The sequence below is a fragment of the Desmodus rotundus genome, chromosome 1 (assembly GCF_022682495.2).
Source record: "Desmodus rotundus isolate HL8 chromosome 1, HLdesRot8A.1, whole genome shotgun sequence".
NCBI classification, from domain to species: domain Eukaryota; kingdom Metazoa; phylum Chordata; class Mammalia; order Chiroptera; family Phyllostomidae; genus Desmodus; species Desmodus rotundus.
This window is the reverse complement of record NC_071387.1, coordinates 163,711,057-163,725,441: the sequence shown is the minus strand read 5'-3', so window position 1 is coordinate 163,725,441 and position 14,385 is coordinate 163,711,057. Positions and strand designations below refer to the sequence as shown.

At 33.9% G+C, this 14,385-nt stretch overlaps 1 protein-coding gene across 2 annotated transcripts in view; it reads right to left on the bottom strand.

Moving 5' to 3' along the window:
* AP3B1 (adaptor related protein complex 3 subunit beta 1) overlaps positions 1–14,385 on the bottom strand; it is a 243,083-nt gene that overhangs the window by 96,376 nt on the left and 132,322 nt on the right. For both annotated transcript variants that reach the window (XM_045197878.3, XM_024563519.3), the window contains exons 16-18: positions 13,040–13,226; positions 11,924–12,054; positions 6,214–6,322 (exon numbers count right to left, since the gene is read on the bottom strand). In XM_045197878.3, coding sequence (XP_045053813.2) covers positions 6,214–6,322; positions 11,924–12,054; positions 13,040–13,226 — 427 coding nt within the window. The remainder of the gene's footprint in view (positions 1–6,213; positions 6,323–11,923; positions 12,055–13,039; positions 13,227–14,385) is intronic.

Sequence of the window (14,385 nt, the reverse complement as noted above, 5' to 3'; positions counted from 1 at the left end):
CAAAGAATTACCCCCCAACTGAAAGGAAATAAGGAATCTCCAGAAAAAGAACTAAATGAAACTGAAGCAAGCAATCTATCAGACATGGAATTCAAAATAATGCTTATAAGGATGCTCAGGGAACTCAGTGAGAACCACAAGGAACTTTATGGGAGTTATAGCAGCATGAAAAAGGACACAGAAACTATGAATAAGAACCAGGAAGAAATGAAGAATACAGTATCTGAAATGAAAAATACCCTAGAAGGAACTAGAAGGAATTAAAAACAGGCGAGATGAAATAGAGGACCGAATCAGCAAGCTGGAAGACCAGATAGAAAGAAATATCCAGTCAGAGGAACAAATGAAAAAAGGGTTCAAAAAGAATGAGGATAGTTTAAGGGAGGTTTAGGACAATATGACATGTAACAACATTCACATCATAGGACTATCAGAAGGAGAAGAAAAGGAGCAAGGGATAGAAAACCTGTTTGAAAAACTGACAGAAAACTTCCCTAAAATGGTGAGGAGAAAAGACATGCAAGTTCGGAAAGCACAGAGGGTCCCAATGAAGAGGAACCCAAAGACGCCTACTCCAAGACATATCATAATTAAAATGGCAAATTTTAAAGAAAAAGAGAGAATCTTAAAGGCAGTAATGGAGAAATATACAAGGGAGCAATGCAACGGAGAAACAGCTGGTAATATACAAGGGAGCTCCAATAAGGCTATCAGCTGATTTTTCAACAGAAACACTGCAAGACGGAAAGGACTAGCAAGAAATATTCCAGGTAATAAAAAGCAAGGACCAACTCTATCCAGCAAGGCTCTCATTTAAAATGGAAGGTGAAATAAAGAGCTTCCCTGACAAAAGAAGGCTAACAGAGTACATCTCCAGCAAGCCAACACTGCAAGAGGTGTTATAGGGACTGCTATAAAAATGAGAAGAGAGAGAGACAGGAACACAAGTATAGAAAAAATGGCAATGAGTAAGTACCTATCAATATTAACCTTAAATGTAAATGGATTAAACACTCCAATCAAAAGACACAGGGTAGCTGAATAAGAAAACATGACCCACATATACACTGTCTACCAATCAGAGGAACAAATGAAAAAAAAGGTTCAAAAAGAATGAGGATAGTTTAAGGGAGGTTTAGTACAATATGAAATGTATTCAGAACAAAAGATCTACACAGCTTGAAACTGAAGGGATAGAAAAAAATATTCCAAGCAAACAGACAGGAAAAGAAAGCTGGGGTGCAATACTTGTATCAGACAAAATAGACTTAAAACAAAAGCCATAAAAAGGGACAAAGAAGATCACTACATAATACTTAAGGGAATAGTCCAACAAGAGGATATAACCCTTGTAAACATATATGCTCCCAACACAGGAGCACCTAAATATCTTTCCAAGATAAAGAAAATCTTGGAGGACTTCAAGAAAGATACTGATAATAACACAGTCATCATAGGGGATTTTAACATCCCATTGTCAACAGTGGACAGATCTTCCAAACAAAGAATTAATAAGGATATTGTGGCAATGAGAGACACTATAGATCAAATGGTCTTATATACTGATTCTATATACTGGTTCTATTCTTATATACTGGTTCTATATATACAATGATATATGTATATATATCTCAGTACATATGTAGAAACTTTCACCCCAAAGAAGCAAAATAAACATTCTTTCAAATGTCCATAGAATATTTTCAAAGATAGGCCATATGGTAGGACACAAAACAAGCCTCAACAAATTCAAGAAAATTGAAATCATATCAAGCATGTGCTCAGATCTCAATGGATTGAAACTAGAAACCAACCTCAAGAAAAAAAACTCAAAAACATTCAAATACATGAAGACTGAATAACATGTTATTAAATAATGAATGGGTCAACGAGATCAAGGAAGAAATCAAAAGTATCTGGAAAGAAACGAAAATGAACACACAACAGTCCAAAACGTATGGGACACAGCAAAGGCAGTCCTGAGAGGGAAGTTCATAGCAATACAGGCTCACCTAAAGAAGTTACAAAAATCTCAAATGAACAACCTAACCCTAAATCTACAAGAACTAGATGAACAACAAGAAAGCCCAGAATGAGTAGAAGGAAGGAAATAATCAAGATCAGGGAGGAATTAAATGACATAGAGACTAAAAGAACAATTCAAGGGATCAATAAATTCAGGAACTGGTTCTTTGAAAAGGTACACAAAATTAACAAACCTTTAACCAGACTCATCAAGAAAAAAAGAAAGAGGACCCAAGTAAATAAAATCAGCAATGAAAGGGGAGAAGTTACAACCAATACCACAGAAATGCAAAGGACTGTAAGAAATTACTATGAAAAACTGTGTCAATAAATTGGACCACCAAGGTAAAACGGACAAATTTTTAGAAACACATAATCTTACAAAACTCAATCAGGAAGAAGCAGAAAGCCAGAGGAGACCAATAACAACTAGTGAAATTGAAGTAGTAATCAAAAAAAACTCCCAGCATACAAAAGCCCTGGACTGGATGGCTTCCCAGGAAAATTTTACTAAACACTTAAGAAGAGCTAACTCCTACCCTTCTCAAACTATTCCAAAAAAATTCAAGAGGAGGGAAGACTCCCAAACTGTTTTTATGAGGCCAGTATCATCCTAATTCCAAAACCAGGTAAAGGTACAACAAAGAAAGAAAACTATAGGCCATTATCTCTGAACACAGATGAACATAGATGCTAAAATCCTCAACAAAATATTGGCAATCTGGATTCAGAAATACATTAAGATCATACAGAATGATCAAGAGGGTTTCATTCCAGGGATGCAAGGATGGTATATTTGCAAATCAATAAACATAATACAATATATAAATAAAATGAAGGACAAAAATCACATGATCATATCAATACATGCTGAAAAAGCATTTGATAAAATCCAGCACCCATTTAGGATAAAAACACTCAGAAAGTGGGAATAGAGGGAGCACTTCTCATCATAATAAAAGCTGTATATGAGAAACCTACAGCCAACATTATATTTAATAGGCAAAAAAATAAAAGCTTTCCCCTTAAGATAAGGAACAAGACAAGGGTGTCTAGTAGCCTATTCAACATACTACTAGAAGTTCTAGCCACAGTGATCAGACAAGAAAAAGAAATAAAAGGCATCCAAATTGGAAAGGAGGAAGGAAAACTGTCATTCGCAGACGACATGATAGTGTACAAAGAAAAACACTACAGTCCCCACCAAAAAACTACTCGACCTAATAAGTGTACTTAGCAAAATAGTGGGATACAATGTCAATATGCAGAAATCAATGGCATGTTTGTACACCAACAATGAAATATCAGAAACAGAAATTATGAAAAAATCCCATTTACTATACCAACGAGAGAAATAAAGTACCTAGGAATAAATTTAACCAAGGAGGTAAAAGACCTGTACTTGGGAAACTTTAGAACACTGAAGAGAGAAATTAAGGAAGATACAAATAATGGAAGCATATATGTGGTTCATGGGTTGGAAGAATGAACATCATTAAAATGTCCATAGTACCCAAAGCAATCTATAGATTCAATGCAATTCCGATTAAAATACCAACGGCATGTTTCACAGATCTGGAACAAATATTTCAAAAATTTATATGGAACCAAAAAATACCTGGAATAGCCTCAGCTATCTTGAAAAGAACAAAGTAGGAGGGATCACAATACCTGATAATCAAACTATATACTACACGGCCACTGTCATCAAAACAGCCTGGTACTGGCATAAGAATAGACACATAGATCAGTGGAACAGAACAGAGAACCCAGAAATAAACCCAAGTCTCTATGGTTAATTAATATTTGACAAAGGGGCATGAGCATACAATGGAGTAAAGATGGCCTCTTCAGTAAATGATGTTAGGAGAATTGGACTAGTACATGCAAAAAAATTAAACTAGACCACAAACTTACAACATACACACTAGAATAAACTCAAAATGGATAGAAGACTTAAATAGAAGTCGTGACACCACAAATACCATATGCAGGAAAATTTCAAATATCCCACATAGTAATATTTTTGCTGATATATCTCCTAGGGCAAGGGAAACAAATGAAAAAAAAATGGGATTACATCAAACTAAAAAGCTACTGCACGGTTAAAGAAGTCATTAGCAAAATGAAAAGGGGACTGACTGTATGGGAGAACATATTTGCCAATGATATCTCAGACAAGAGTTTGAAAGCCAAAATATATAAAGAACTTGTATGACTCAACACCAGGAAGACAATCCAATTAAAAAATCGGCAAAGATTCTCAATAGACACTTCTCCAAAGCGGGCATACAGGTGGCCCATAGACATATGAAAAGATACTCAACATCACTAGCCATCAGAGAGATGCAAATTAAAACCACAGTGAGATTTCACCTCACACCCATCAGAATGGCCTTCATTAACAAGTCAACAAACAGCAAGTGCTGCCAGGATGTGGAGAAAAGGGACCCTAGCGCACTGCTGGCAGGAATGCAGACTGGTGCAGCCACTGTGGAAAACAGCATTGAATGTCCTCAAAAAACTAAACACGGAATTTGACCCAGTGATTCTGCTATTGGGAATATACCCTAAGAATCCCCAATCACCAGTTCAAAAGAACTTATACACCCTATGTTCACAGCGGCATTATTTACAATAGTAAGTGCTGAAAAGAGCCTATTCCCTATTAGTAAATGAGTGGATCCAAAAACTGTGGTACATTTACACAATTCAATACTACCCAGCAGAAAGAAAGAAGGAATTCCTACCCTCTGCGACAGCACGGAGAACTAGAGAGCATTATGCTAAGTGAAATAAGCCAGGCAGTGAAAGACAAATACCATATGATCTCACCTATAAGAAGACTCTAATGAACAAAATAAACTAATGAACAAAATAGAACCACAGGCACGGAAACATGGAACAGACTGCAAGTGACCAGAGGGGAGTGGGGAGGGGAATAATGGTGGAAAAAAGGGGAAGGGACTAGACAAAGAACAAGTATGAATGACCTATGGACATGGTATGGGAATTGACTGTGGAAGTCGGGGTGGGATGGGCAGAGGAGGGCAAAGGGAAAAAACTGGGACAACTGTAAATGAGTAACAATAAAAAAGGATTAAAAAAAGAAGAGAAAAAGATAAAAATGGAATACACTGACAATAAATACACATCTATCAACAATTGAAGCTAAAAAAACAAAATTAATGAACAAGCAGAACAGACGCTTAGACACAGATAACAAACCCTTTTGATGGTTGCCCAAAGGGAGGAGGTTTAGGGGGATGGGTGAAAAAGGTGAAGGGATTATGAAGTACAAATGGTTGTTACAGAATGGTCATGGGGATGTACATACAGCACAGGGAATATAGTCAACAATACTCTAATAACTATGTCTGCTGTTGGATGGGTACGACTTATCAGGATGTATGTATGAATAACAATAAAAATTTAAAAAATAAATAGAAATAAAAAAAAAGAAAGCTTTCAGCCACCCTGTTCCTTTAACACCTTGGTCAGAGCCATCTCTCTCCCCTGGATCACTTAGTAACATATACATTGTCCAATCACCTTAAATTAATATAATATTGTATGCCTACTGTAATTGAAAAAAAGTGACAAATAGAAGCATCTAACTCTGCGTCTTCATTTATCACATGTAAAGAGAGGTAAGTGCCTTATTCAATTTACATAGATAGAACCCGGGACTTATAAATCCTTCCAATTTAGCATTCTCTTTATTGTATTTGGTTGCCCTCAATCTTTTAATTCTTGGTTTCTTTATAATATACAAGGGATTTATTAATTTTAGTTTTATCTCTATAGGTTCAGGTAGAAATAAAAAGTATAAAATGTATAAAGTTACTTTTTTAAAGGCACTACTAAAGGCTTATCAAAAGTAAAATCAAGTTTTTCAATACAGCAATGAATATAACAGGAAGTGTAGGTTAGAATTCAGAAAAGCATGGTTCTTTTTCAACTCTATCATTTATTAGCTCTATGTCCAAGAGGCAATGTCAAATAAGAAGGGATTGGAAATTACTTTGAAAAATAAACAGAGGTGTGTAGATGAAAGGAATTATTATGATAGCAGAAACTTTTTAAAAACTCACTTGCTGAATATTATGTACTAGGTCTTATTGTTTTGCTGGCAGTACAGCATGGAAACTACAGTGACTAATGTGTTTAACAAATTCTAAAGCCCACCACTGTCACTGCTGCTGTCGGAAGAGTCCTCTTCCTCCTCAGATTCAGAATAAAATTTCTTCGGGGGGTTCTCTTTCTTTGCTTTTCCTGATGGTGTCCTTTCTTTTACCTGTTTAAAAAAAAATAAAAATGTAAATATAAAGGAATTCTCACTGACGATTCTTAAGTCTGGCAAACTCAATCATTCACCACTGTGAACTTAGAAGGAAGTTTAAGGCCTCAGCAGAGAAGGTAAGTGTGGCAAGTCCTGGCATTAAGGCTGGTTCCCCTTTACCTCTGAATAGAGGAACACAAACTCTCAGGGCTCATAACATGTTAAATCAACCATTTTTACATTCAATTTTAAACACTTTTGTATTTGTTGGTCCACAGAAGATTTAAACTAAAGTCTTGAAGAGATGAGGGCAATTACAGGTAGACACAATAATAGCAATAAGAAATGCAAGTTCACAGCTTGATACTGATGTAAGAGAAAAACAATGAAAATATTTACTGTAGGAAATAAATAGCCCTAACCTTCTCAACAGTCTAAATCCTGGAGTAATCCTTGATTTCTCTCCTTCTCTCATTTCCTAAACATATAATCAATCAAGAAAGCTTTCATGCTCTACTGACTGAGCTAGCCATGGGGGAGGGAGGTGGGACTGGCTAGGGTGGGGTGGAGGGAAGGGGAGAAAATGCAGACAATTGTAACTGAATAAAAATAAATTAATTAATTAAAAATAAATAAAAATAAATAAAATAATATTTTGGGGGTGGAGGGATGGGGAGAAAAGGCATACAACTGTAATTGAATAACAATAAAAATTTTAAAAATAAAAAAAATTTTTGAAAAAGAGAAAGCTTTCAGCCACCTTTTTCTTTTAACACCTTGGTCAGAGCCATCTCTCTCCCCTGGGTTACTGCTAACTGATAGTTATCTCACCTCTAACCCCCACTCCAAGTTTGCTCAACACAGAAGCTAGAATAATTCTAGTAAAATCTAAGCCTGACCATATTACTGACTATATTCCCTATATTGTACTGTATATTCCCATGACTATTTAATCCATTTACCTTTTAATAACTATGTATGATATCAGGTAGGTACTAGAATTATTGGGGTATCACTTCATTAAATTATGTAATTGACTAACTACTATTCTGTATACCTGAAACTAATATATAATAATAATGAATGTCAACTATAATCAAAAAATTTAATTAAAAAAAATTTTAAAAAACCAAATTTCAATCAAGCCTGATTGGTTTGAAACCCTGCAACAGCTCCCCATTTCACTCAGGGAAAAAACCCAAGTCCCCCTGCCTATGGGACCTCCTTCTGCTACTCTCCCTGCTGCCTACTCTGTTCCAGCCACTGTTCCTTCAAACACCCCAGGTAAGCATCCATCTTAGGGATTTTCCCCCAGCTGTTCCCACTTCCAAACTCACACCAGGTAACTCTCTCACTTCCTTCCCATCTTTGAACCAATGTCACCTCAGGAAGGACCCACTCTATTTAAAATTCCAACCTCCCATACTTTGCTCTCATCTTTTTTTTTTCTATTACAGCACTTCTTCCTTTCCAATATCCTATACTATTTATATATTAACTTTTATTGTTAGTTTATGCCTGTGAGAATGTCAGCTTTTGGAGAGCAGGGATATTTGGGTATTTTGTACACAGATATCTGGCACAGTAATTATTAGTTTTTGAATAGCCCCTTAAAAACTTTAATACAGTATATTGTAGTAAAATAAATTATTTTCAAAATTGTGACCTTCATTCATCAAGAAAAATTAAACCATATTTCATATACTCTCTTTTAAAGGGCAAGGAAATGCATATTTTTTAAAAGGTCAAAATGGTTAAGACTCATTTATCACACTTTTAACTGAATTTCTACTATGTGCTAGTTTGCTAGAGTATACATTCCATTATAATGGAATTTACAGCTTCTTATTCAAGAACATTGGATGTACATTAGATTCATGTGAGAAAAAATTTTTAAGTATTTAAACAATAAAAATACTAATGCTAAAAAAGCTAGTGCCTGAGATTTACCTCCTAAGATTCTGATTTAACTGGTCTGGAGCAAGTCTGACATAGGTTTGTTTTGTGTAAAGATCTCCACTGAAAATCACTGATCTTAACTTAAGGGCTTAAGATATGCTTCATGATAACAAGATAAGCTTCAGTAACTTGGAAAATTACTATATGGACAGTTATAGAAAGATGAGTAAAAATTACTCGAATATATGTGATAAGATATGTATATAATATCAGCAATACTACTTTCTTTTTATATATTTAAAATGCTCTGTACTCAAAAATATAAATATAGTATTCTATGAACAAAATTTTCCTGTATTTAGGAAACACTAAAGTTCATGTTTTTCTTAAATCCAAAAAATCATTTTCTGAAGTCTGGTAAAAAGTGTATCAGATCAATTTACAGGAAAAAATTACTTAATTAGACTATGGCTTTCAGGACAAGACTAAATCAACAAATAAGGAAAATCAGGCTTCTATGTTTAAAGGGCAAATTGACATAGTTATCAACTATCTATTCATGGGGTGTTAAACAATATATTTTAATTTTTGTTATGATCTTTTAAGACTATGACAATCATATTATTCTAAGCAAAAGAAACAACAGAGAAAAGAATAGAGAGGCATTAATTTTGAAGTCCCTATGAGGGGTAAAATATTGATAATAGATGTGTTTATAAAGCAAAATACCCTTGATATCGAAAAGAGAGTCTTTCTGTAATTGAAGGGAAAAAGATTTTCTAGAATTAAGCAAAAAAAAATTCTAATGGATCTTCAAAACTTAACTGGTATCAAAATATGCATAGACATTATATCCAATATCCTAGAAATGGTAGTATGTAATTCAAAGTCACTTCCAGTGTCAATCTGACTAGGTTCTCTGTTGTTTTGATTAAAATATCAGATTATCTAAACCTAGGCCATTTTTCTTACTAAGTTACATTTCACAGTAACAAGATGTGATCTTGTAAGATCACTTTAGAGCAAAACTCGGATAACACAATGTATTATGTGCATAAAACATACTAATGTGACTTTGGAAGGATGTGAGGTAGAGTGAGAGGCAAGAAAGACGTTCTGCATTGTTACAGCTGTATCTGATATTTTTATATTTAATTGTGTCTTTTATAGTATAATTTTAAGCCAATATGTCCAGAGACCAAAAGATTGAAAATGTTTTCTGCATGGCATCAATGGATAGTAACAGTTTTCTTCAACCAGACCGCATCAGTTATAATTATTCTCCATGAATAAGTTAGCAATTATTAATTTCCAGAATGTAGTCAGCAAAATGAAAAAGAAATCAATTTGTCGCTGTTGAACTGGGCAGGTGAAATGAACATAAGAAAATAGGTTATTTAAGTACTGTCCCTGTAAGGTAGTTAATGGTTAGAAGAGCACATGAAAATGGAATAAGCCAACCAACCAATCAATCTATCAGCCAAAATAAGGATACTGCTGAGACCAAATTAAATTGCATAGCATTGTTATCAATTTCTGAGAAGATAAACTTTTTTTTTTTTTTTGGTAGAATGGGGTGGCAAGGAGGAGGGATAAGTGGAATTGAGAAGAGAATAAATAGATGGTTTTACTTGTGCCTAAAAATTACGTAGCCAATAATGAAAAAGGATAGAACCATAAAACAAGTGGGTATAAGAAATTAATAGGGAAAGCATATCTGTGGAAAGAATCATAACAAAGATCATTCTCTTTATATTCTAACATCTGACCAAAAGTAGAACAAATAAGCCAATCTTTTTGTAAAGCACTTAAGAATATGTAGATTTGAGTGAAAAATCAGCAAACTTAACTGCAAGGAGGAATAGACGTGCAATTAGTTTTAATAACTTTTACATTTTTAAAAATCATTTCTAAATACAGATAATTTGTCACAACGTAAAAATGATGCTAGGCACTAAGGATCATACAGATCTGCAAATAAGCTCAAGCTTCCTCTCTTCACATTACATAATACTAAAACACAGTAAGAGCATGGACAATGGACTCTGATGGGTCTGGGTTGAAATCTCATTGTTTCCTTTACTAGTTTGTGAACTTGGGCACTTTACTTAGGCTTTCTGAACCTCAGTTTACTCATCTGCAAAATGGGAACAACAATAACCAACACTTAAAATCATTATGTAGTTTAATAAAAGCAATGTTCGCAAAACATTATCAAGGTACACTGCCATTGTTTGCTAAGTGTAGCCATTACTGTTTATTATTGCTTCTGGCCATGCTCCAAAGCCAGAGTAAGCCTGAATAGTTAAGAGAAACATATTTCTCAAAAGGATTAAATTATATGACTATGCCCACCCTAAGTGCCTATCAGCAAATGAGTGGATCAAAAAACTATGGTACATTTACACAATGGGATTCCACGCAGCAGAGAGAAAGAAGGAGCTTATACCCTTTGAAACAGCATGGATGGAACTGGAGAGCATTATGCTGAATGAAATAAGCTGGGTGGTGAGAGACAAATACCACATGATCTCACCTTTAACTGGAACATAATCAACAGAAGAACAGAGCAAACAAAATATAACCAGAGACATTGAAGTTAAGAACAATCTACCAATAGCCAGAGGGGAGTGGGGAGAGGATAGTGGGAAGAGGGGTTTTCGGGAACTACTATAAAGGACACATGGACAAAACCAAAGGGGAGGGTGGAAGCAGGGGAGGGAGGCAGGTTTGGCTGGGGTGGGGTAGAAGGGTGGGGAGAAAATGGAGACAACTGTAACTGAACAACAATAAAACTTAAAAAATAATTCTGATTAAAGTAATGAAGATTTTCTCCCATTGCATACGATAAGTTAATAGGAAAGAAGGTTAACTGACTTTCCCATAGGCATTAGTAGTAAAGAACTCTGGTTATCTTAATCCTTGTTTAATATAACTTGTTTACCAAAAAAGCATCCAGAATGTAGTAACTAATTGTGCTTTTTTATTAATTCTACTTTAAAAAGAAATACACATATTTCACATAATCAAATCTCTAAAGACAATAAGAACATCCTCTATTTTTCTTGTTTATATAAGAAAGATAAATAAATATATTAGGAAATAAATAATATATTAGGAAATAAAGTTAAAAATAGCCAGCATTTTTTAAAGATCTAGGAAAAGATTATTTATAGAGAAGGTTTTTTTCCTAATGTGAAAGCAACATATTATTTATTTTAATTTTGACCTTGTCTAAGGACATATTTGGCACACAATGATCCCTATTTATGTTTAGGCTTCATTTAAAATAGGTTCATCGGAAGATCCAGAACACTTTGTACAGTTTCTCTGGAAGAGTACAGCAAAAATTATTTAGAAAAACATTGGCAGGAAGCTTACAAATCTCTAAATAAAATAGAAAAAGCTCAACCCAATGAAACTAAGTATCTTAGAAATTGAATCTACAAAGCTACAACGCAGTACCACATGTGGGTAGCACTGATGCGGAGAATTCAGTTCTCTATTTCCTTGGAGAAAAGAACAGCACAAGTACAATGACGTAAGAATACTACAATTTTTACTTCTCATAATAGTGAGATGTATCTAACACATGATACTTAAAAATACCAGGACAATTTTCAATTTTCAACCCCCCCAAAAGCTTTTATATAAAACTACCATTATTCTAGAATATCCTACTGCTTGACAAAATTAATTTGAGAAAGGTCAACTTACCAACTCTATTACTTCTACATTTCGAACTGATGGGTCAGGTGCCACCTCTGGCCAATCAGATAATTCCAGGTACCCAGTGGCTTTAGTGTTGAGAATGTGAGATAATGTACCAAGCTGGAAATGATCCCTATCTATTAAGATACAGGAAAAGATAAAATAAACAATATGAGCTGTATGTAAGACTGAACAATCCTAATCAGAACTCAAGGTAATTGGCATATTACCTCAAATGTCAAGAAATAAATATAAACTAGGAAGCTCTTCATAGGTCAAAAAACTGATTTCAGTCCATAGATTACAATAATCTTCCCCATAATGGTCAATAAAAAAGCTAATCAGTCAGTGTGTTTAGAGGTGTTGCTCTGAAATGTAGCTTCTCTAAAAATTACTTTACTGTGAATATTAAGAATGACAGCACAGTTAAACAATCCATATACATGTCTCGGCAAAAACACATCCAGAATTTTAATAGTTTTTCTATGAAACTAAACTGCTTTTTATCACTTTACAACAATTAAATAAGAGACAATATGAAAACCAAGGTATATAATCATCTGATTCCAACTGTAATGGTTACTCATGAAACTGATCAATTAATTTACTCTTTTTTAAAAGCTAGGATAAAATAAGTCAACTTCCACCTTTGAAAAACAAAATTAAATATACAAAAACACTTTTATGAAATAATTATCTCTAAAAAAGTTTACGTTAGTGTACATAAAATATTTAATTAGTAACAACTCACTAAATAAGATGAATTATATTCCTTATTAAATAAAACTATCTACTTAAAACAACAATGCAGTCAATGTCTACAAGAACAATACACCTTTCATCTATTGTTCAGCTAAACTGCTTAGTAAGAATAAAAATGAAATCAGAAGATTGAAATTATTTAAGTAAATAAGGTCTATAAAATGTAAACTTTAACTAATATAAAGCTTGCTCTGGAGAACAGATGAATGAATAGCAAGCACACTGTTTTTATATATTTATATATGCGCATCATTTATATTTCCTAAGAGATAAATTTTAAACACATTAGAAATGGAATATATAGTCACTTTTTTACGTAACATATATTGTGCAGTTATATTCTAATAATAACAATAATACCTTTAAAAGGAGACTCAAGCACTGGCGCAGGTTTTTGTGCTAGGAATATTTTTTTGGCATATTTACTTAAAGCTCCACTCTTCTCATTCGGAACAATAAGCTGCCTAATAAATCTTGTACGGTCTCTGATGTCGTAGTTTTGATCATACTTGCCGAGATTTAATATGTACTGGGTAAGCAATTTTGTCTGTTGGAAAAAAAACGGAACAAGATGAGAATACAGTTATTTATGATTATTGATAACTCTGGATAAACATATTTAAAGAGGTAATAAAAATGAATGGTTATGTCAAACAAATGTTGTTCCATAGGGAATATGCATTTCTAACGCTGCAAATGGAATTTTGAAGCCAAAGCACATGTCCTCTTCAGTACTGGGGAGGTGAATGCTGAGTACTGAGAAGCAGCCATGTGCTAGATTATTAAACTGCTGAAGTGGAAAGAAAGGCATCATTAAAAAAATAATCATATATGGCAAACCCGCTGAAGGGTCTACGTGAGAATAATGAATGTGGAAATACAACTAAAAACATGGCACTCAAAACTTAATCGGAAAAATATGCAGGACATCAAAACATCAGAGAGTATTAGGGGCTGGCAAACCGCTTCTCCTGAGGTGTGTTTTATGAAGAGATACTGTCCCTGGTATAAGCAGTGTCTGCACTCTGACTGCACTCAGTTACTTTACCCTGAATTATGACCCATTAAAGCAGACACATGAATCACTGAACTGGATTACTGCAAATTATTTGCAGTGCATTTAGCTGTTACTTTTTCATAAAAGCAAGCTGCTGATGCCCTCTAAAAACTAGGATAAAAGACTCCTTCCATTTTTTCCCCATGCTGCTTATAGCCGCTAGTAATATTGGTCATTTATTTATTTATGTAAGGGAACAACTTATTATAGTAGCTTTTACACTGGAATAAGATTTCCTAGGTCAATTTCTGAATGTACTACATTAACATACGTTGAGATTTTAATTTTAAATCAAAATTGAAATGTTAACAAAATAGCTTTGTATTTTAAACTCATTATTTCATTGAAAAAGCAGTTTTAATTTAGAAGGTTAAACACAGAATCACAATGTAAATTAAACAGAATCCATAATACATGGAAAAATAAACATCTATATTAGAACACTTTATAGACATTAGAAACATAAAAAATAAGTAAGTAAATAAATACATAAAATCATGTCAGGCAAAGACAATTCAAGAACAGTAAGTCAAAGTATAGGAATGGTGTGGTAAACCCTTACAATAATAATTGGTTGAGACAACTGATTTGTAGAGAAAGCAATCTTTTTTCAGTAACAATGTATTTAAAAAGCACTAACCTAGTGTTA